Source organism: Sycon ciliatum, chromosome 6 (assembly GCF_964019385.1).
Source record: "Sycon ciliatum chromosome 6, ocSycCili1.1, whole genome shotgun sequence".
Lineage (NCBI taxonomy): Eukaryota > Metazoa > Porifera > Calcarea > Leucosolenida > Sycettidae > Sycon > Sycon ciliatum.
In genome coordinates, this window is record NC_088648.1 from 26160605 (window position 1) to 26182453 (window position 21849).

Below are 21849 nucleotides of genomic sequence, written 5' to 3' on the forward strand. Positions count from 1 at the left end.
ATGGCCGACGCCCCCTGAAACCCCCAAACCTTTGGGTGGACTTAGACACACACGCTCACACACACGCACACACACACACATACACACACACACACACACACACACACAGTGACACACACACACACACACACACACACACACAGTGACACAAACACACACACTTCCGCACACACATACGCACACACAAGCAACACCCAGAAACTGCACAGACACATGTATAACTGCCAATCAACCAAGATTACTGGAGTAGATCCTTAGTGATTGTACAACAGGATGAAATCTTTCAAGATACATAGCGGCAGGAGAGCTAGAGTGAATGGAGCGGTTCATAAAATACAGAAAGAAGTCGAGTCAAAACCCATGCTAAAGGCATGTAGAATTCGAAGCCTGAGTTGAGCAAATGGCTTCGTGTCCCTAATATAATCCGAAGTAGAATAGTGCTAAAGCCTACAAATTACAATGTCTGTAAAGGGGAAGACTCCATGGCTAAAGCAATGATGCTCATAGCAAGAAAGGAAGAAGAGAACAGCATGCGCTGCTAACAGAAAATGATTTCCTGCCAGTATCGCTGGCGCCAGTCCGTGACTGCACATTGCTGAGTGTTGGCTAGGAGTGATGTCAGAACTCAGTTGCCCAGTGCAGGTACAAGAATGCCATGCATCCCTGCCCAGCAGACTGGTGTTCCTCATTCTGGGATAGAACTAACGTGACAACATCCGTCCGATATTATACTGTCAGCGGTGAAAGCGGTCTCTCTCTCTCTCTCTCTCTCTCTCTCTCTCTCTCTCTCTCTCTCTCTCTCTCTCTCTCTCTCGAAAATACATACTTCGGTCTCTCTAGTTAGATGCGCACCGATACTGGATGCATTCAAAGACTTGCTAGCGGCTGAGCATGCATGTAGATATAACTGTGCACACATGTACCCTCGTGTGCGTGCACGCAAACACGTTCACTCGTGTGCGTGCACGCAAACACGTTCACTCGTGTGCGTGCACGCAAACACGTTCACTCGCTCACTCCCTGTCTGTCTGTCTCTTTTTCTCTTTCTTACAAACACCCGAACACACACACACACACGGACACACACGCACGTGCACACACAGACACACGCGCACACACACACACACACACGGACACTCACACACATGGACACACTCGCGTGCACACGCACACAGCTTACACATACACAAAAGCGTACACATGTAACAGGTTACATACATGGTTAGAGTAGCAAAATAATGCTCACGCCTGCCCTATGTGCAGTGCAACCATGCATGTCAAGCCCAAGGCCAACGTGCCTCAGCACAGCCTTTATAGGAAAACCTCCGCTTTCTGCTGACCCTGGCTTCCGGGTGAATCTTCTCCTTCACAGGTCTCGTAAACTCCCTGCGTTCTCCGCGTCATGCTCACCACAACGAATGCAATGATGATACCCAGAATGATTGCCACCAAAACACAGACGATGATGATGACGACGACACCGCTCGATACTCCGCCACCGGAATTGTCATCAGCGTTCCCATCGACGGTAGTGGTGGAGGCTGCTGTCGGAGCGCTGGTGGCATCACTTGCTGCACTTTCCGAGTGAATTGAAATAGGGACCGGAGCCTGGGAAGGCGTGACAACGGTGGTCAAGCCAGGGGTGGTTTCAGCGGCCTCGGTTGTCGCTGGTAGGGTTGAAGCTGCCGGGGGCGTGGGTTCTGTGGTAGTAGGTGTCGGGGTGGTGGTTGCCGGGGTGGTGGTTGCTGGGGTGGTGGTTGCCGGGGTGGTGGTTGCCGGGGTGGTGGTTGCCGGGGTGGTGGTTGCCGGGGTGGTGGTTGCCGGGGTGGTGGTTGCCGGGGTGGTGGTTGCCGGGGTGGTGGTTGCCGGGGTGGTGGTTGCCGGGGTGGTGGTTGCTGGGGTGGTTGTTGCTGGGGTGGTGGTTGCTGGGGTGGTGGTTGCTGGGGTGGTCGTTGCTGGGGTGGTTGTTGCTGGGGTGGTGGCTGATGGGATGGTTGTTGCTGGGGTGGTTGTTGTTGGGGTGGTGGTTGCTGGGGTGGGTGCCTGTGTTGTCGTTGCTTCAGTAGTCGAAGCCTGCTCTGGGGTGGTCACAGGCTCGGTGGTTTCTTCAGCTACCGTAGTTACGGAAGTTGTCTCTCGGGTTTCTTGACCTTCCGACGTATCGGTGGTTGCATTTTCTGTTGGAAACTCTGGATCCCCAGCAGGATCAGCAAACAGCAAATGTAGAAAAGAAAGAAATTGTCTTCAGATGGTTTGAAGCATAGGATGTATACATGCAAAGCCTGTCGTGGACAAGAGCAACTTAAAAAAGAGACTACGCTTATGCTATTCATGGTGACCTTGGAGGTTCAGCTTGTCACATACGTGTCTTTCTGATCCTTATTGGTCATAATGACAAGCCTATGAAAGTCATCGTTTTCTAGCTCCTGATACTGGAGTGTTACCCAACAGTACGCTGATACTGGAGTGTTACCCAACAGTACTGATACTGGAGTGTTACCCAACAGTACGCTTACAAACACGTAAGCACACAGATATACTGCAACTGCAATTCAACAAATTTACCTTTCCGAGGATATTTTAAATTGGACTCGGATGGAGAGCCAATGATGAATTTATAGAAGAACAAAAAGGACCAAGGAACTACAAGTTATGCTATAATGTCCACTAACAACAACCAGTTAGTTGTAGAACGTCAGTACCGTCGGTCAGTGTCGTGCAATGTTATCGCATGAGCTGATTGTTTAGTAACTGGTGGTGTCAATGGACATTATAGCGTAGCTTGTACTTCCTTGCTCCTTTTCTTTTCTATAAAGGAGATTTATTTTTGGCTATTTTGGCCTTGGCCTTCAGGCCAGAATTTTGTTGCAGCCGAAATTTTGGTTTGCAAGCTTCGGTATGACAGCATATACAGGCATTAGCAGCAGCAGTACAGGCTGAAATTTTTAATGCGGACAAAATGCGTTTTTTTGCCTTTGGAGGCCGAAATTTAAATTTTAAACACACCGAATTTTTTTAGACTTACAGTAAGCAAATCTAGCGCTGAGTGCAGGTGCACGCCAAGTCTGGCAGCGTCCAAACGTTAATAAAACCCCAGGGAAGGCGTTAAGGAGGCAGGCGGTTGGAGGTGTGAGTGGGCTATTGAGTGATGGGCGGGCATGAGCAGAGTATCATAGTGTAGCTAACAGCAGAGGCATGTGATTAGGGGTGCTTACGCTAAGCATTTGGTCAGTTCATTTTATAGGTGCGAGGTTTGTGAGGCAGAGCTTATTCGCATAGCTGCCTTAGGAGATCATTTCAGATCGTTTAGTTCGGCACAAGCTTCTTCGGTGCCGTCAGGACGTGGAACTTATCTGCAATACAAAGGTAGTATTATTACTCTGACGCAAACCTGCACGGCCGGCTCATCTCCCAGACGTTCCATGTGATGGTTAGCGGCTTCCTCCAGACGTGTTTAGCAAGCCAGGGCATCGGGCACGCCATGGTCACAACGATATTGACCGTACCACTCTTTGCCCCAGCTACCCCGTGAATCAATCAAAAGCACCAATGTCACAGTGGATTCTGAATTTTAGAAACTGTTTAGCGGAGCCACCTCCTCTCAACAAGTGTACCTCCGGTGGTTGACCATACCACCTTTAAAAAATAACCTTCCGACACCCCTGCAAGCTCAGTGAAGTTCCCATACTTTTCATGAAACATGGAGGTGAGGTGATTGGTGGCGTAGTGGGCCTAGAAGGACGGCTCTCAGCTACCAATGTAGACCTTGCAGCTAGATTGCTCACAATCCAACCCAGACTTAGCGCGCACTTGCACCCAGTGCTGGATTTTTTTAAATTGTTCATCTCTGGCCCTGTGTAAGCGTACTGTTTGGTAGAACTAAGCGTCGGATGATTGCCCTGAGGCATGAAACTTGGAGTTACTGAAGCACAAAAAACCTGGCTGAATCTGCTCTGTTCTAAGCTCTGTTAATGACTCTAGAAACAGCTGACGGCACAGGTTGGATTGTAAGGGGCTTCCTCAACCAGAAAAAGGAGGTCCACATCGGCTCTGCGATGGGTCAGGTATCCCCCCTGAAGATGCGGGCAGATTGCAACAGCATATGGCATGGAATCCATTACGAGGCAAATACTTGGCCCTGACTACATACTAGTATATCTTTTCAGTTTGCCAGGTGACAATTGGATCAGTTCCGCTACTGCAGCTATGGTATGGAGAGTTTTTTTTTATTTAAAAAAAAGTACTAACATGATCGGACTGGATTTGTTTTTTTAAAGTAACAACATGATCTCAGACTGCTTTCTCTTCATGTGAATAATATTGTGGTACATCCCACCTCCAGCACATGCGCCGCTCTCTGGCCGACCTCATCCCACCTCCGGCACATGCGCCGCTCTCTGGCCGACCTCATCACACCAGCAACACGACTCCAGGTTTCACTGATAAACAGGTCAAAAGCTGCTTTTTACCATTTTAGAACATCCCAGATGTTACGAATTTCACATACAACCCACTAACTGTCCATCCTACTTCGCAATTCAGACAGATCGCTTCGGGTTATCGAGCGTTAAAGTGCGTATGCACACGCGCACACTTTTTTATGTCTGTGCGATCAACTTGCAAATGCACAATCCTCTTAGCTAATTTCTGCAATAGCCAGCTGAGGTGCTCTCAAACGTTGTCCAATATCAACATACATGTACATGTATTAGAGCAATTGAGAAAACACTGCTTGAATTAATATTTGTAAAAAAGAGAAGAAACACATGAGAACGAGTTATGCAGCAACTATCCACGACTTTTTCTTTTTACATTTATTACTGGCTCAGTGTCCGAGTTTGAATTAATATTTCATTTTCATTTTCCGAAAGGATTATCTGGTGACTGATACTGATATTTACTAAGAATATACCATTCACTGTGGTCGTCTTACAGGAAACGCTGCTCAACACTGCCAGCTAAACCGTGCAGTCTGTCCACTCGTAATAACTACTACAGGTGGAATCCTGATAATTCGAACCTCAAAATGCCAGGAAAAAACTTCGAATTAAGCGGTATGTTCGAATTAAGCCATATTCAAATTATCAGGATTCCACCGCTGTAGTAGTACCCAGCAGTTACATACAATCATGTCATGTACATGTACACAGATGGAAATTTGAAAAGTTCGTTGTAAATGCATGACTGTTGTGCGTGCTTCATCTGCATATAACTAGTAGATCTACACGTGTCATTTCTGTCGCTGCGGAAAGGTGACGACGGATGGGCCAGATTGGCCATGATATAAATAGGAAGAAACGAATACTTTTTTGTCTTTCATAAAAGACGCCCGAGAAAGGACATGCACTTGACTTGTAAACCTCCATTCAACCGATATGGCGTTTCCCTCTGGCTAGTGTCGGCGGTTGACTTCACTGCGAATGGCCTGTTGCGTTGGCTTATCTTACAACGGAGGGATTGACTTAGGTGTCTATGGAATTCTAACCCCATGGAATTCGAAGAGGAGTTGAGGATGGTCGCTTGCGATGGTGTCGCAATTCAACAACCAGTGTGTCGGATCAAGCACTGATCTTTCCTTTAGAAAGCTAACTCACTGAGGACTGAGGAGTTGGGTACCGGCGGGTAGCATATCGTTTCTTGTTCAAGTAACCTGATGAGGGCAATTTGCCGAAACGATGTAATTTTGAGAAACGAGTTCGAGTTTGCAGAGTGAATGGGAAGAGAGCGGGTCCGCTCTGAAACCTTTCCCCAAAGTTGTTGTTGTTTGTTGTTTTCTTTATTTGAATTCGCTAAAACCAAACGGACAGAACTGTCCAGTGACAAGGGAGCGAATGATGAGCGTCATAATCACTATGCATCAAAACATCTCAGGACAAAATGAGACAGACTATATTAAGTAATAGTTAGTTGTTGTTTTAGTTTTTACTTCACCCGACAGACAGGCAGGACACAGTGTACTGCCTTCTCATTAGACAAGGTCGTCATGTAGTTCTCGCTTGATGTCTGGAAACGCGGACGAGCAAAGCCTCCTGTTCAAAATCCCCGCGCTCGCGAGATCAGCTGATCTTGATCAGGACTTACATCTTGCGCCTGGAATCTGACAGTTCCTGCCCGCAACGCCGACCACATTTCCCAATCACGTCACACAACGTTACAAGTAAGTGCGAGCGACGAGATGCACAACTACTCAGTACAGCAGCAGTACGTCTAAAAATACACGACGTGTACTCGAGAATTCCTGTTGCAGGAAACACGCTAACGACTATTTCGTGTTTCTCGACCATCAGCGAAAGCACAAAACTAAACAGGCACGGAAACCTACACGCATCGGCGAGACAAAACAAGAGAAATAACTTACCGGTTATGAAGCCTTCTTGGGCATTCGCCCTACTGCTCCACGACAGGGCCAGGGCAACCAGCATCACGGCTAATACTAACGATCGGGCCATGTTATCGCGCTATCAAGACAAAGAACACTGTCCGGCGAAAAGGGAGCAGGGCGCACTCACGAGCGTAGGGTTTTATCGTCCACGTCACGTCGCTGCAGTAAAGCTGCAAATCTCTGCTTCTCAAGCGCACACAACGACAGAATGCTAAGCACAGGCCTGTAAAAAATAATCTCAACACGCACAGTAAAAGAAGAAAGGCGACTCTACAGCGCTGCAATTCGTTCTTTGCTGAATGAGTTCCTTCCTCTAGTGATACACATAACAGCCTGCATGCGCTGTGCAGTCGTTCGCGTTGATGCGCACATCCGTGGATTACCGGCTGGAGCTGAAGCCAGTAGAGCAGTAGGTCTACTAGGCAGTAGATCTATGCAGATCTACACCATACATAGCCTGGCGTAGGCATGACCTACCAAGGCTACAGTCAAGCATGGCGAAGTGCGGCGTGGACAGGCCGGGCGATGCCCACTCCATTCAACAATGGAAATGAGTTATTCATTGTAGGTCACACATTAGCAAGTACATGAACAGCCCACACACACTCAACAGGGCAACAATAACCTCTCATTTGCTGGGCCCGACTGCACTCTGCAGCGAGGTCAGCCCAGATGTGCACACTTGCCCACGAACAGACTGTCTACAACTAATGTTACATTTTATCACTCCCTTAGTATTGACTCCCATTGATTTTCGCTATACCTATTAAAGCAGTCAAATATTCCTGCATATTTCACTCCTTAGGGCTATATTGACTGCTTATATTTGACTGCTTAGGGGTTGGGCAGTTGAACGGTGCTTAGTGCAGCATTGTCACTGCATCAGTAGGTGGTGGTCCAACGGTTGTGCAATCATAAAACCGGGATTCATGAGGTTATCGTTCTGGAATTTGAAATACGGACTGTTTATCGTGATAAATCCAATATTGACTTCGTACTTGGTCAGTATAGGAAATAAAAACCTCGTAAAAGACCTCGGCTTCGCCTCGGTCTTTTACTCGGCTTTTATTTCCTATTGACCTCGTACCCAGTCAATATTAGATACGTACTTTACAGTCAGTACAACAAGTACAGTGTACTTGGTGTACTAGCTGAGCGCAGGTACTAGGTTCACTGGTACTACTCAGTCAGTGGTAGGTCTACACATGACTTTTTATGTTTTTTGACTGCCCTCTGCACTCTGCATGCAGGGTGCATGCAGTATACTGCCCACTTCGCTTTACGTGTTGTGCATGTGGCCGTTGATCGGATAGATGAAGGTCTTTAGCAAACACCGCGTACCGGCGGCCTGCCGCGACCCACACTAGTACCAGTACCTGAGTACCACCATGACCACAGAGTGCACACAAACAGCACGCACACGACATGCTCGACACGCGACAGTTGATAGACAGCACCTACTTGACCTAGTAAGTCTTTTTTCTCTACAAAATCCACGTACATGTACTGTACAATCATGTACATGTATCTCCAGACACTGGGGTGAATAATGGAGTGTGTTGGTGGGGGCCAAAAATTAAGCTCCGCCGACCAGAGGTCTCGGTTTCATAGCTCCATGGACGCACCAAAGCCAAGGAGATTGGGTAGGGAGGATTATTATTATTATTATTATTATTATTACTACACCTTCCAGTGGCTAAAGATGAATCAGTGCCAATATACATGTAGATGAGGAGGGGGCGTTTGCCAGCCATGGCGTAGAAAGATAGTATAAGAAGTGTGGTAAGTAAGTAAGTAAATTATCGTATCCGTTCCCGAAGGGAACTCACAAGAAGTGTGAGAAGTGTGGTGGTGCACCAATACCATGGTAAATAACAGAGGAAAGGGAGCAGTACAGCCTTCAATATAAATAACCTACATGTACATGTACGTGGAGATACATCCAGTGAATACAGCACACGTACAATATACATGTACATGTATGTACATGTACATTGTACGTCACGGTGAACATTATTTTACAGCCTCTTTAACGGGCAAAATAAACACATTCAATATGAATAATTTCCCCAAGTGTTCCACAAATTCTCAACTCACATCAAACGTTCCTTTCAGCTCAAACGTACCTTGTATAGTGTACGTGTACGTGTATATGTACGTCTACTTTCTGGCTATCACTACCAGTACAGTCTGTGTGTGCATACAATGTAAAATTACATTATACAATCATGTACATGTAGATGTTGTTTGGAATGACATGTGATTGTGAACCATTCAGCACTACTGAAAAAAAACACTTGTGCAGCCGCAAATCTACTTTGCGGCAAAGTCTGGCCTTGCGCCTGGTATGTACGAGTATCCCTATGCCTGTGGCCCCTAATTCCGGACCCGTGGTAAATGGTAATACAGTCGTCCCTCTTTAATCCGGCACTTTATAAACCAGCACCCTCTATAAACCAGCACTATTTTCAGTAGCCAAATGTCCTCTTCATGCACATTGCAGCTAGCAGTAGATCAGATTTGTTAATCCAGCACCCTCCCTAATCCAGCACCCTCCCTAATCCAGCAGATTTCCGTGGCACAAATGGTGCCGGATTATAGAGGGACCACTGTATTATTAATTTTACATGCACAATGTACGTAGAAATGGTTTTATTCATGACTTCTGGTTAGAAAACCAGTATTAGATAAACCTTGTTATAGTTCACGCAAATGTACAATCATGTACTGGTACATGTACATGTACATGTGTCGTGTCCGTGTGTTGCCATCTGTATTGTATTCCGTCTGCTCCTACATGTATCTTTGTCAAGTGTTTGCCGTGGCGTCGATGTGTCTCGTCTATGAATAGCGTTGGGAAACCTATCACTATTCATGCTGTGCTGGCTGCTCGCTCGCTTCGCTCCTTCAGCTTGCACGCTACTACTAGTACTAGTACAGTCATAATATTATCAAAAGCAGTACAGGTCGTCCCCCGTTAATACGAGTCCGGTTAGTACATAAACCCCGTTAGTACATAAGAAATCTCAAGTCCCGGACGAAACGTGGTCACTTCCATACAAATTGTGTCGGTTAGTACATAATTCGTTAGTACATAAACCCCGTTAGTACATAACATTTCTCCGTACCCGCATGCCACCTACCTCAATAGTATATAATTTGTTGGTCTTTTGGCCTTCCAGTGGACGCACATCGTGTTCTAGTTTCTACTTGTGGACGCAATTAGCTCAGAAATCAGAGCGCACATCACAAACCGACAAAGCTCTTGTTTTTTCGAGTGACTGTACAGGCGCCGCTGGGCATGTACATGTATCATGTAAACTGTAGAATCTTCGCTGACTGTGACCGTTATAACATAATTTTTATGTTATATCGAGGGAATCAAGAATATCTCGCTCCCTAGTCATGGCAGCAAGAAACACTCAGAAAAGTTGAAAAAAGTGAAAAATTCTGGTATACAAGCAAGTTATGTACACTTTCGTTTAGTACATAAACCCCGTTAATACATAACATTTGTCAAGTCCCAGAGATTATGTATTAACGAGGGACGACCTGTATAATTATAGGCCGATGCTTTGCGTCGATCGGTGCTGGTTGTTGTTCTTGTTGCTTCTCGATTGCTTGGAACTTGGTCCTAGAGTGAAGCTTTGGTCTTCTTGTGTGGTGAGGGTGAGGAATGGGTATCTGGACTCCTGGTATATTTCCGTAAAGAACCTGGAAGAATCCTGATAGTATGTCTGGCCCACTCCCCGGTCATGACACATGTAGCTTCTTTCTGGAATAAAAAAAGCTTTTTGGTCGCGGTCTATCACAACATTTTTGTAAAGTTATTTCGTGCCCTCTACTGCCCTAACGTCAGTAATGAATATGGCGAAAGTTCATTCCAAACGAAACTTTAAAAAAATAATAATACCGGCGGTACTGACGACTCTGGTGCTCGCTTCGTTCTTGGCGGCTGAGTGTGACTGCTTGCTTTGAGTTTGACTTTGTACTACAGTTATAGTAACTAATACCATTGGTACACGGTAGATCTACATGTACATTGTACATAGTCATTGTACATGTACATGTACAATCATGTATGATGTAGGTCAGAAGGCGAAGCGAGCGAGAAAGCAGCACTACAACTACATGTACATGTACATAATTATAAAACAATAGGAGGACAGAGGAAGTGTTTTTACTCAGAGTTTCACGCACTAAGCGATCATCAGAAAACAGTAATTGGAAATCTGGATCAGTTTTGGTTTATATCCTCACAAAGCAAAGTGTAAATAGCGGCAGTGCAAAGCGTGAATGACAGCAAGTGGTGAAAGGTGACAACCACTGGAGCTTGTTGTCTCTTACTTAATTAGGTGATGGCTGTAGCTGGTTTAAAGTTCCGAAGGTAGTACCTATTCTCATGGCGACACTTCGACACAAGCTCACTCCTTTTGTTTAGAGAGAGGTGCTTGGGTGCTTGCGCGATTGCCAATTTTTCCGCCAGGCACAGGTTGCACCTTTTGCTTTTGTTGCTGTAGGCCGCTGCTCTGCGGTGTACCGCCCATTGAATGCTGCATGCCTTCCCTTCATCCTTTTTGGTCCAGACGTACTGCGATAGGCGGGTGTCCTTCTCGTGTTGTCTGTGGCGGAATGAGGATTGGTGGTTATAGTAGCGTTGTTTGAATGTTGTTGCTGTTAATCCAGTATATTCCTTCTTCTCCATACCTGCGGTGACTCTTGCCTTATATACGATACTCTCCGTTAGACACGCTCCGTCCACTGGACACGAGTCTTTCGCCCGACAGTTACAAGTCCTGGTATCGTTGTCACCTCCGTTAGCTTGTTTCTTGGGTCGTAGAATCGTGTTATTGTGTTGCTTGATGATAGTGGCCATATTCTGCATGCAACTGTAGCTAACCTTTACAGAGTTCCGGTTGAAGATTTTGTTGAGGCTTGAGCCTTTGGGGAAGTGTTTGGCCACTAGCTGGAGGAAGCGATGTCCAACGTTGGTGGCGACGTTCTTGCTAAATGGTGGGTTGAACCATATGATGTTCCGAGGGCGATTCCTTTTCTTCTTCTTCTTTGTCTCGTCCGTTTTACGCTCGTCAAAATACTGTACGTTCTCCCGGTATCCACTCTTCCTCAGCGCGTCACTGTAGATCGGAGTCGCATCTATGAAGACGTCTTCATCATTGGAAATATCTGTTAGTCTTCTGCTGATCGATGCAGGTAGGTTCTGGATGATTGTAGGTGGATGGTTTGACTGGCAGTTGATGTACATCGGCTTGTCGTTCGGTTTCCGGTAAGGGCAGTACTTTCCGGTGGTCAGGTCCAATGTCACGTCCAGAAAGTCGACTCTCTTCAGGTTTGTCTGTATCGTTATCTTCAGTCCGAGGTTCTGGAATATTTTGGTCATCTCCTTTCTTATTCGGTCAGCTTCATGTCCTGATGCATTCCTGAACACAGCCAGGCCGTCGTCGCGATACAACCCGACGTCTCGGCCGTTGAACACGTCCGCTATCATGGCGAGGGCGAAGGCTCCAACAAGCTCACACACCTCAGCCCCATCATAGCACCCCATTGTGACGTCAAAGTGCTCGTTGTGTCTCTTCACCCAGTGCCTCTCCAAGCCGAACAGCAGAGATCGCCTGGCGTGGAATATTATGTCACCCTCCTCCTGGGAGATGTCCGTGTAGCGGCGGGCGAATTCGACGGATCTCTGGAGGAGGTCTTCGGAGATTGAGGGGTAGAAATCTACGATGTCAAAGCACACGAATATGCAGTTTTCTTTCTCTGGTATTCTTGAGAACCACTCTATCACCGCTGCCGTGTTCCTCCATGCATTAATCTGCAGCTGGGGACGGAGTTGTTTTAGAGCGGTATCCAGTATAGACTTCGAGACTATGCCGATTTCACTCTTTGAGGGATTAATGAGCCGGCATGGCAGGGACCGGGAAAAGTTGTCTTTATGGTCCTTCAGCGTGATGTATGCGTCCTTCTTCGCCATTGCATCCATTCTGTCGTCCAGCTCCAGCGTCGCAGCAATTGTCTGAGCTTCCGAGTTGATCTGGTCGTAAGTCTCTGCCGGTGTAGGTTTGTAATGCTTGGTGATGTTGTTGCTCAGCAGTTTTGTGTACTGCTCTTTGTTGACTTCGTAGAGGTTTCTGGTCTTGTCAGCTGGCACGATGATGTCCGGTGATGCTCTGATTTTCTGGATGTCGCTTCGGAGTCGTTGCTGAAAGGGATCAGCGACTCTGGGAAGGCATGCAGCATTCAATGGGCGGTACACCGCAGAGCAGCGGCCTACAGCAACAAAAGCAAAAGGTGCAACCTGTGCCTGGCGGAAAAATTGGCAATCGCGCAAGCACCCAAGCACCTCTCTCTAAACAAAAGGAGTGAGCTTGTGTCGAAGTGTCGCCATGAGAATAGGTACTACCTTCGGAACTTTAAACCAGCTACAGCCATCACCTAATTAAGTAAGAGACAACAAGCTCCAGTGGTTGTCACCTTTCACCACTTGCTGTCATTCACGCTTTGCACTGCCGCTATTTACACTTTGCTTTGTGAGGATATAAACCAAAACTGATCCAGATTTCCAATTACTGTTTTCTGATGATCGCTTAGTGCGTGAAACTCTGAGTAAAAACACTTCCTCTGTCCTCCTATTGTTTGAACCAGCTCTACCACTCGGTATTGAGCACTCTCTTGGACAGCCTGGAACCTCTCTGTTTTACAGGTCGCTCCCCTGTTCCCAGGGTTGAGCACTCTCCCTGGCTGTTCAAACTCGAGGATGGACAACCCAAGACCGCTACATCTGGATTACTCACTGAAGAACATTCCCATCCCTTCAGAAGACGCCTACACTACGAGGCTGATCGAGAAGGTTGAAAGCGTGTTGAAGCGGATGCGGTGGAAGGCGTTTTTCTACCTGAAAGGACCGACAACCGACGATCCAAAAGAAACCTATGGCCTTAAATCCCGGAAATGTCCGCCCCAAGTCGACGAACTGAAGGCGTTCGAGGACGATGTGTTAAAAATGATTGAGATGATTGAGTTTCGTAGAGTCGCTGATCCCTTTCAGCAACGACTCCGAAGCGACATCCAGAAAATCAGAGCATCACCGGACATCATCGTGCCAGCTGACAAGACCAGAAACCTCTACGAAGTCAACAAAGAGCAGTACACAAAACTGCTGAGCAACAACATCACCAAGCATTACAAACCTACACCGGCAGAGACTTACGACCAGATCAACTCGGAAGCTCAGACAATTGCTGCGACGCTGGAGCTGGACGACAGAATGGATGCAATGGCGAAGAAGGACGCATACATCACGCTGAAGGACCATAAAGACAACTTTTCCCGGTCCCTGCCATGCCGGCTCATTAATCCCTCAAAGAGTGAAATCGGCATAGTCTCGAAGTCTATACTGGATACCGCTCTAAAACAACTCCGTCCCCAGCTGCAGATTAATGCATGGAGGAACACGGCAGCGGTGATAGAGTGGTTCTCAAGAATACCAGAGAAAGAAAACTGCATATTCGTGTGCTTTGACATCGTAGATTTCTACCCCTCAATCTCCGAAGACCTCCTCCAGAGATCCGTCGAATTCGCCCGCCGCTACACGGACATCTCCCAGGAGGAGGGTGACATAATATTCCACGCCAGGCGATCTCTGCTGTTCGGCTTGGAGAGGCACTGGGTGAAGAGACACAACGAGCACTTTGACGTCACAATGGGGTGCTATGATGGGGCTGAGGTGTGTGAGCTTGTTGGAGCCTTCGCCCTCGCCATGATAGCGGACGTGTTCAACGGCCGAGACGTCGGGTTGTATCGCGACGACGGCCTGGCTGTGTTCAGGAATGCATCAGGACATGAAGCTGACCGAATAAGAAAGGAGATGACCAAAATATTCCAGAACCTCGGACTGAAGATAACGATACAGACAAACCTGAAGAGAGTCGACTTTCTGGACGTGACATTGGACCTGACCACCGGAAAGTACTGCCCTTACCGGAAACCGAACGACAAGCCGATGTACATCAACTGCCAGTCAAACCATCCACCTACAATCATCCAGAACCTACCTGCATCGATCAGCAGAAGACTAACAGATATTTCCAATGATGAAGACGTCTTCATAGATGCGACTCCGATCTACAGTGACGCGCTGAGGAAGAGTGGATACCGGGAGAACGTACAGTATTTTGACGAGCGTAAAACGGACGAGACAAAGAAGAAGAAGAAAAGGAATCGCCCTCGGAACATCATATGGTTCAACCCACCATTTAGCAAGAACGTCGCCACCAACGTTGGACATCGCTTCCTCCAGCTAGTGGCCAAACACTTCCCCAAAGGCTCAAGCCTCAACAAAATCTTCAACCGGAACTCTGTAAAGGTTAGCTACAGTTGCATGCAGAATATGGCCACTATCATCAAGCAACACAATAACACGATTCTACGACCCAAGAAACAAGCTAACGGAGGTGACAACGATACCAGGACTTGTAACTGTCGGGCGAAAGACTCGTGTCCACTGGACGGAGCGTGTCTAACGGAGAGTATCGTATATAAGGCAAGAGTCACCGCAGGTATGGAGAAGAAGGAATATACTGGATTAACAGCAACAACATTCAAACAACGCTACTATAACCACCAATCCTCATTCCGCCACAGACAACACGAGAAGGACACCCGCCTATCGCAGTACGTCTGGACCAAAAAGGATGAAGGGAAGGCATGCAGCATTCAATGGGCGGTACACCGCAGAGCAGCGGCCTACAGCAACAAAAGCAAAAGGTGCAACCTGTGCCTGGCGGAAAAATTGGCAATCGCGCAAGCACCCAAGCACCTCTCTCTAAACAAAAGGAGTGAGCTTGTGTCGAAGTGTCGCCATGAGAATAGGTACTACCTTCGGAACTTTAAACCAGCTACAGCCATCACCTAATTAAGTAAGAGACAACAAGCTCCAGTGGTTGTCACCTTTCACCACTTGCTGTCATTCACGCTTTGCACTGCCGCTATTTACACTTTGCTTTGTGAGGATATAAACCAAAACTGATCCAGATTTCCAATTACTGTTTTCTGATGATCGCTTAGTGCGTGAAACTCTGAGTAAAAACACTTCCTCTGTCCTCCTATTGTTTGAACCAGCTCTACCACTCGGTATTGAGCACTCTCTTGGACAGCCTGGAACCTCTCTGTTGTACATAATTATATGTACGTACGTAATCAATCATTCATTTGTACAAGTGGCACTAGTGCACTCAGTAGCACGCCCGCCAGACTACACCGCAGGCGCCCGACTACTCTCTGCTGACCAACTCCAAATCGCTCTACAGTATCTCAAAGACTCAAACCCTCCAGCAACAAAGACAAAGCAAAACAAAAATTAATAATCTGTCAAGAAAGCAGAGCATGGAAGACGTGTCATGGGCTGCGATAACCATGATAACAGCACGAGCGCTCAGGCGCCAAGGCGTAGCCATTTTTGCACCATGGCAACGCATCTTCGGCAATGAGTGTATGTGTATACAGGCGGGCCAAGGCTGGTTTCCTAGGAATTGACCCCACTCAGCCTGGGTAGATCTACCCGTAAGGGCCGGGTTCCACTGCGGCTCCGCGGCTCCGCGGCACGTAATTTTTTTGGTTTTACCATGGTAACCGCGGCTCGAGCGAGTGCCGCGGAGTGGCGGCCTGCCACGGGCTTTCGCGTCGCGTTTTGTAGCGTGGTGGCTCGCCGCGATCGCGGCTTGCATTGTTCATGATCACGTGAACTGTGAAATGCTGGCGGGAAACTTGAAATCTGCTCTGAAGAAGCAAGACCGGACGACAAACAACAAGATCTGTTGTGTCTTTCACTTGTTTTGTCAGTTTCAATTTCTTTGTCAGTGTTTCTCTTCCTTCCGTTTGCGATGGGGTTCAATTGGTCGAAAGATTTGGAGCGGGCCACGCTGAAACTTTGGCATGTTGTCAGCAGCCGGTTCCAGAAGCAGATGAAGACTGCCAAAGAAAAGAGAGAGTGGCTGAGGAAAAAATTGGTGGAAATGAAGAGAGATGGCAAACTTCTGGCGAGTCACGGAGAAAATGATGTGGAGGACTTGACTGATGACGTTGTGAAGAATAAAATTGACGGACTGAAGAAGCTGGGCAAGAAGATGATGGAGAAGTGGATCGTTCCTATACTGAAAAGGAACAAAAAGGAGCCCCCTACTGGATCAGGAGTGGATGACGACGACCAGCAGCTTGATGGCGATGCGATTGAGGAGGTCGATTGGTCGGAAATCGAAAACAAGTGCAAGTGGCATCTCGTCAGGCTATACTTTGAACTGTTCGGCGATCACCCCACCTGGGGCTGTGGACTTGGAGGAGCTGTCGACACAGCTACTGTTGTTTGTGAGGAATCGCAAGGTGCTACCAAGCTGGTGGTTGCAGCTCCAGTTGGTGAGACCAACTCCACGTCCAGTACATCCTCTGAGGATGATGGCGCAGCACAAGGAGTACGTACAAAACGAAAGCGCCATGAGCTTGTTGATCACGACATGGACAGTGATGATGATGATGATGATGATGATACTCTCCCAGTAACTCCACCACCAAAGGCAGTGAAGGCTGAGCAGAAGGCGACGCCGACAGCAAGTGGAACGTCCCGGGTGGCGTACCAGCAGCAGCAGTTCCTGACGCAGTATGCAGACATCCAAGCCCAACAACAGGAAAAGGAGCATACATTCCAGGTTTGTGCATGTGTTTGTGCATCTTTTGTATGTGTGCCGGTGTGTGTGCGCACATCTGTAATTTTTATGCATGTAGATGTCTGGAATTTTTGATTTCCTGGATATGCAATAATAATTATCAAGAGTGTATAAACAAAAGTATGCAACTGTGGTTATGGGTCAGTGCGCGGCGTGCTGCCTTCATTACGTAACTTGCCTCCATCACGCTCTGAAAGCATGCACTCAAACCCAAAATTGATTGGGCGAGCCCATCCGTTTCCGCTCGATTCGTTCCAGCACTTCCAAGATCTCTAAACTTTTGGCACGTGAACTCCAGTTCCGTACGAAAGTTCATTTCAAACCAGAGGGAAAGTGCGGTGTTTGATTTTGCGCAGTGCGCAGACTGCAGCTGAATGTTGTAATGAAGGCAGCGTGTCGCGCATCTGGCCAATAGAAAAGAGATCACAGTTGCATACTCCTGTTTATGGACTGTTGTGATTATATTTGATTGAATTTGATATACGTGGACTAGTGTAAAGTAAATACTGATTTTGTTATTGTTGCCCCTTTTCTCAATGCTATAGACTTCACTGTTACAACAGACGATGACCCACCAGTCCAACCTGGCAAAGGACCGGAATACTCAGCTGCAGCAAAACCAGACGTTTCAGGCGGGCTTGCTACAGAATATGATGGCATTTCAAGCGAACCTCTTCAAGAATATCCTTCAGGATGATAAAAATGATGAAAAGTAAGTATTAGTCAAATTATATTTGAATGGTTTACGATTGGCACCCCGAGGACTGTTTCTCATCGTAACAATTTCTGTTCGAAGAAATATTTCATTAATGTTCAATGTCAATTTTGATACTTGAAGAAGTATAATAATTATTACTTTGTTTTTGAGCAATCTGTGTGAGGCAAGGAGTTTGTTCATGATGCTTCATCTTCTATATCTAATGTCTCTTCATTTGTTTGTCTGCTTGTATGCCTGCATTTTCCCTGTAGGTGATGGTCTGGTGTGTGAAGATTCAAACACGACAGCGTTTGCACAAGCATCCGTTCAGTCACAGCTTGATGGCGACGATGTGTGCACAGAGTGTAGAGTAATGCCCTAGGTTTTCTTCCTTCACATTACACATTGGCGTGCATGCACAAAATTACTGCTGCTTATTCTATTCTCCTGTTCTTATGTAGTTGTTTTTCAATATTATCGCTGGTATCCCATGTCAAGGACAATGCTCAGTTGAACGTTTAGTCAGGCTGTCCCGGTACTCTTGATACAGCATACCTGCAGTATCACGTGTCTATACTCTATACTACTTGTTCATATTGCTGTTTTATGGTCAATTCAGAAAGGTCATCGGTCATAAATGTGTCGTTACATTACATTGTAGTACCAACTTGGTATGTCTAGCAAAACAATATTGTGATCATCATAGCTCGGCTGAACGGGTCTACCAATGAGTTATTTTTCAGTGTATGCTACAGGCTGTGGACATGAAGCAGTTGGGATTTCACAAATGCAATACATATTTACAGACACACAAGAAGAAATGCATGCAAGCACCAGTACGTTGGAATAGTACTCGGACGCACAGCCAAACTTGCGAGTAACGACCTCGGATACAACCATAAAAAAGCGAGTAATGACACTTCTCATCCTCGGCCACATGCTGTTACTTGAATGTTAAACTGTGTACGCATACACCCGCAAAGGAGCATGTCACATGCCCGGACATGTAGAACCTCCGGCAAATTGTCGGTTCACAGAAAACACATTCGTGTCAGCATCAAAGCTAGCAGCACTCACTAGGCTGAATGGGTCAAACACAAAGCGGGAAAAAATGAAACAATACCCAAATCGGGTGCATGAAAAAGAGGAGAGGGAATTGGAGAATTACAGAAACCCATTTGTTTTTTGCCCGCAATTTAGTGGTAAAAAGAAATCCTACATTATCTACCGGTACACACATACAAAGGAAGGTAGGACCACCAAGCTTTCTCCAATTTTAGGAACAGAAACGAGAAAGGAAGAAAATATTTACTAGTACACATTCCGGTACATGTAATTGTACATCTGAGTGTGTGCCCAGCGAGAGCAACGATGTTCCATGATGCACGGTGACTTCAGCTGGTCTATAGTTCCCAGACTCTCTTCATTCCTACTAGTACTAAACCTGATGCAAGGGGAAATTGGCATGTGTGTACGCAGCAATGGCGTTGCGGACACCATCACCACCTGCCTCTCTCTCCGCATTCGCATGCTCATCCTGTCCAGGATGGTGTGCAGCGTACTGCGCTGGATCTATCGTCCACTGCTGCTCAAACGGACAGCTCCAGCGCTCGCACAAGTTATGCAGCGAGCACGCAACCACAGCAACATCAGCAGCGAATCTAGGATTCCTGATGCTGCTATGCACCAAGATGCGGAACCGGCCTTTCAGTCTCCCAAAAGCTTGTTCCACTACTCTGCGGGTGCGAATGAGGCGGTAGTTAAATGACTGCTGCTGAGGAGCGACAGGGGTAGAGAAGCATTTCATCGTGAACGTGTTGAGGGCAAAAGCGGAATCAGCTACAAGGTATGGCTGGATCGCCATGCCTCCGATTGGCAACGGATCGCTGACCAACCACACCTTGTCCACTATCTTTTGCCTCAGTGCAGATGCTGCAAAGGTTGCTGCGTCTCCAACAGAGCCAGGTCTGCCACAGTTCACGTTGATGAAGATGCCTCTGGCGTCAACAGTTCCGAGAATCATTATGGCTGGATATTTTTTGTAGCACCAATAAACATCGCCATGGGCTACAGGCTTCTCAATCTCCATGAAAGTGCCGTCGATCGCTCCCCCACAGTAGGGTAGCCCACACAAGTCTTGGAAATCCGCCATCACTCTCGTTAACTCTGGCCCTTGGGGGAATGCAATGGTCTTTGGTACCAACTCCGTTACAAACACATTGACAGTGTCGTGCACAATGTGGACGGCAGTGGTTTTTCCCACTCCGTACAACAATGCAAGCTGGGCATAGGAGGGAGCATGGGCAAACCAATGCAGTGTAATTGCAAGACGTTTGCTCGACGACACACTCTTCCTCATGTGCGTGTCCTGCCTGGTCAGAGAGTTCCCCACAAGAACGTGGAGTCTCCAAAACGCCTCGCGTCCCATGCGAAAGTTGTGTTTGTACTGGCTCTCCTCCCAATCAGCAAATCCACGTGCAGTCATTGTTGGCAGACATTGCAAGAATTGACTCTGCCAAATACCAGGGCCGCGCAGGGCACACCAAAATCTCCTGCGGGCACGTCCTCGTCTCCAAAAATCCTTGAACATAGGCATACTCAGCAGTGCCATCCACAAAAAGCTAGTGTCAGGGATCGATCGGGTTTTGTGCATGCTGCTGCAATCTACAAGTTCTGCTTCGTCGCTTCCACCTTTCAAAATAATTTCTGTGAATAGAGCAAGAGCTTGAAACGACAGCATGACAGCAAGAACCTTTTTTCTCCTAGGCCAACACGCCATCGTGACAGTCACAGCACCACGAGCAACACCAACAACTACAATCCTGAAGAAAACAACACTACAAAGAAGCTCGAACAAACTGCCAGAACAAGCTAGCTAGCTAGCTAGCTGTGGGTAAAGTTTGGAGTTCGAACGTTCGCGCGAAAATAATAATGATCACGCGACTGCGCCATGCATGGTTTCCATGACCACCTGCCCAGAAACTCGAGCCGCATGCCGCGGAACCTCGCGTGACGATTGTAGTGTGGAACCGAGCGGCTTCGCGTCAGCATGCGCTTCTGGCTCACGCAACGCGGACGCGAGCCGCAGTGGAACCCGGCCCTAACCGCCATCAAGAGTAGAATGTCTGATCTACATGAAAACCTTTTGCCGCCATGCATTCACGATCACCATGATCACCGATCGGAGCCGCCGAAGGTAATCCGAAGGAGCACGGACCGGTCGTACTTGCACACCACTGCCACCACTTGAGATACTGCAGTCAATGATGTCATATACAATAATTATTTTTTACAATTTCTTTATTTACAATGGAAAATTATTTGTTACTAGTGTACAGACTGCCAGTGCAGTAGGGGAGACTTTTATGGCGGAAACAGTTTGCTGACTACAGCATTTGGCTATACATGTACATGTACATTGTACTTATACATGTAACGCCATTAACGGTACATAAAATACTAATACATGTACAGTCAACTTCGCTTATAACGACACTCGGTGGGGCACCAAAAAGGTGTCCTTATTCGCGAAGTGTCGTTTTACCCGAAGTCTCATTATATGTATTACAGTGGGATGGGACTTTGCTCTGGGCATGGATATTCTGTCGCTATTCGCGAATTGTCGTTATATCCGCAGTCGTTATTAGCGAAGTTGACTGTACATAATTGTACGTGTATGATGGGTCTATCGTCCCCAAAAATGCTGGAAATGGTAGTCAACTACTTAGTACATATACATACTGGTATGTGCAGCATTGGCTGGATTTTTCCGCGACGATAGGAGCAATACTATAGTGTGGTGTAGTCACAAGCACAGTCATGCACACGTAGGTTGCTCCCCCCCCCCCCCCAGTACACCACACGCAGATGCACGCACATACATGCACATGAGTGACTGTACAAGCACACACCATGGACCATGCACACTCGTACGGGCAGCAGCGATATCGATGCGGCCACCGGCTCGAGGAAGCGGCAGCCAACACTTTCATTCAGCTCTTACCACACATATACAACATATACAGTCGTTAATCGTG

The 21849-nt window shown here is 47.1% G+C and overlaps 2 protein-coding genes across 2 annotated transcripts; both read right to left on the reverse strand.

The window, feature by feature from the left end:
• Positions 1–202: 202 nt before the first annotated feature.
• LOC135819813 (salivary glue protein Sgs-3-like) lies at positions 203–6723 on the reverse strand. Its single transcript, XM_065333090.1, has 2 exons — positions 6359–6723; positions 203–2189 (listed from the first exon to the last, which is right to left on the reverse strand). The coding sequence occupies exons 1-2, from the start codon at positions 6447–6449 to the stop codon at positions 1312–1314; spliced, it is 969 nt and encodes a 322-aa protein (XP_065189162.1). The 5' UTR covers positions 6450–6723; the 3' UTR covers positions 203–1311.
• A 12527-nt stretch (positions 6724–19250) lies between these two features.
• Positions 19251–20297, reverse strand: LOC135820166 (uncharacterized). The gene has a single exon (XM_065333479.1). The coding sequence runs from the start codon at positions 20295–20297 to the stop codon at positions 19251–19253; it is 1047 nt and encodes a 348-aa protein (XP_065189551.1).
• Between the last annotated feature and the right edge of the window lie 1552 nt (positions 20298–21849).

Bases quoted from the DNA above. Each gene is read 5' to 3' on its own strand.
- LOC135819813 (XM_065333090.1), bottom strand. From the start codon at position 6,449: ATGGCCCGATCGTTAGTATTAGCCGTGATGCTGGTTGCCCTGGCCCTG. The intron at 2,190-6,358 runs GTAAGTTATTTC...CTGGGGATCCAG, and splicing joins CCAAGAAGGCTTCATAACCG to AGTTTCCAACAGAAAATGCA.
- LOC135820166 (XM_065333479.1), bottom strand. From the start codon at position 20,297: ATGACTGCACGTGGATTTGCTGATTGGGAGGAGAGCCAGTACAAACAC.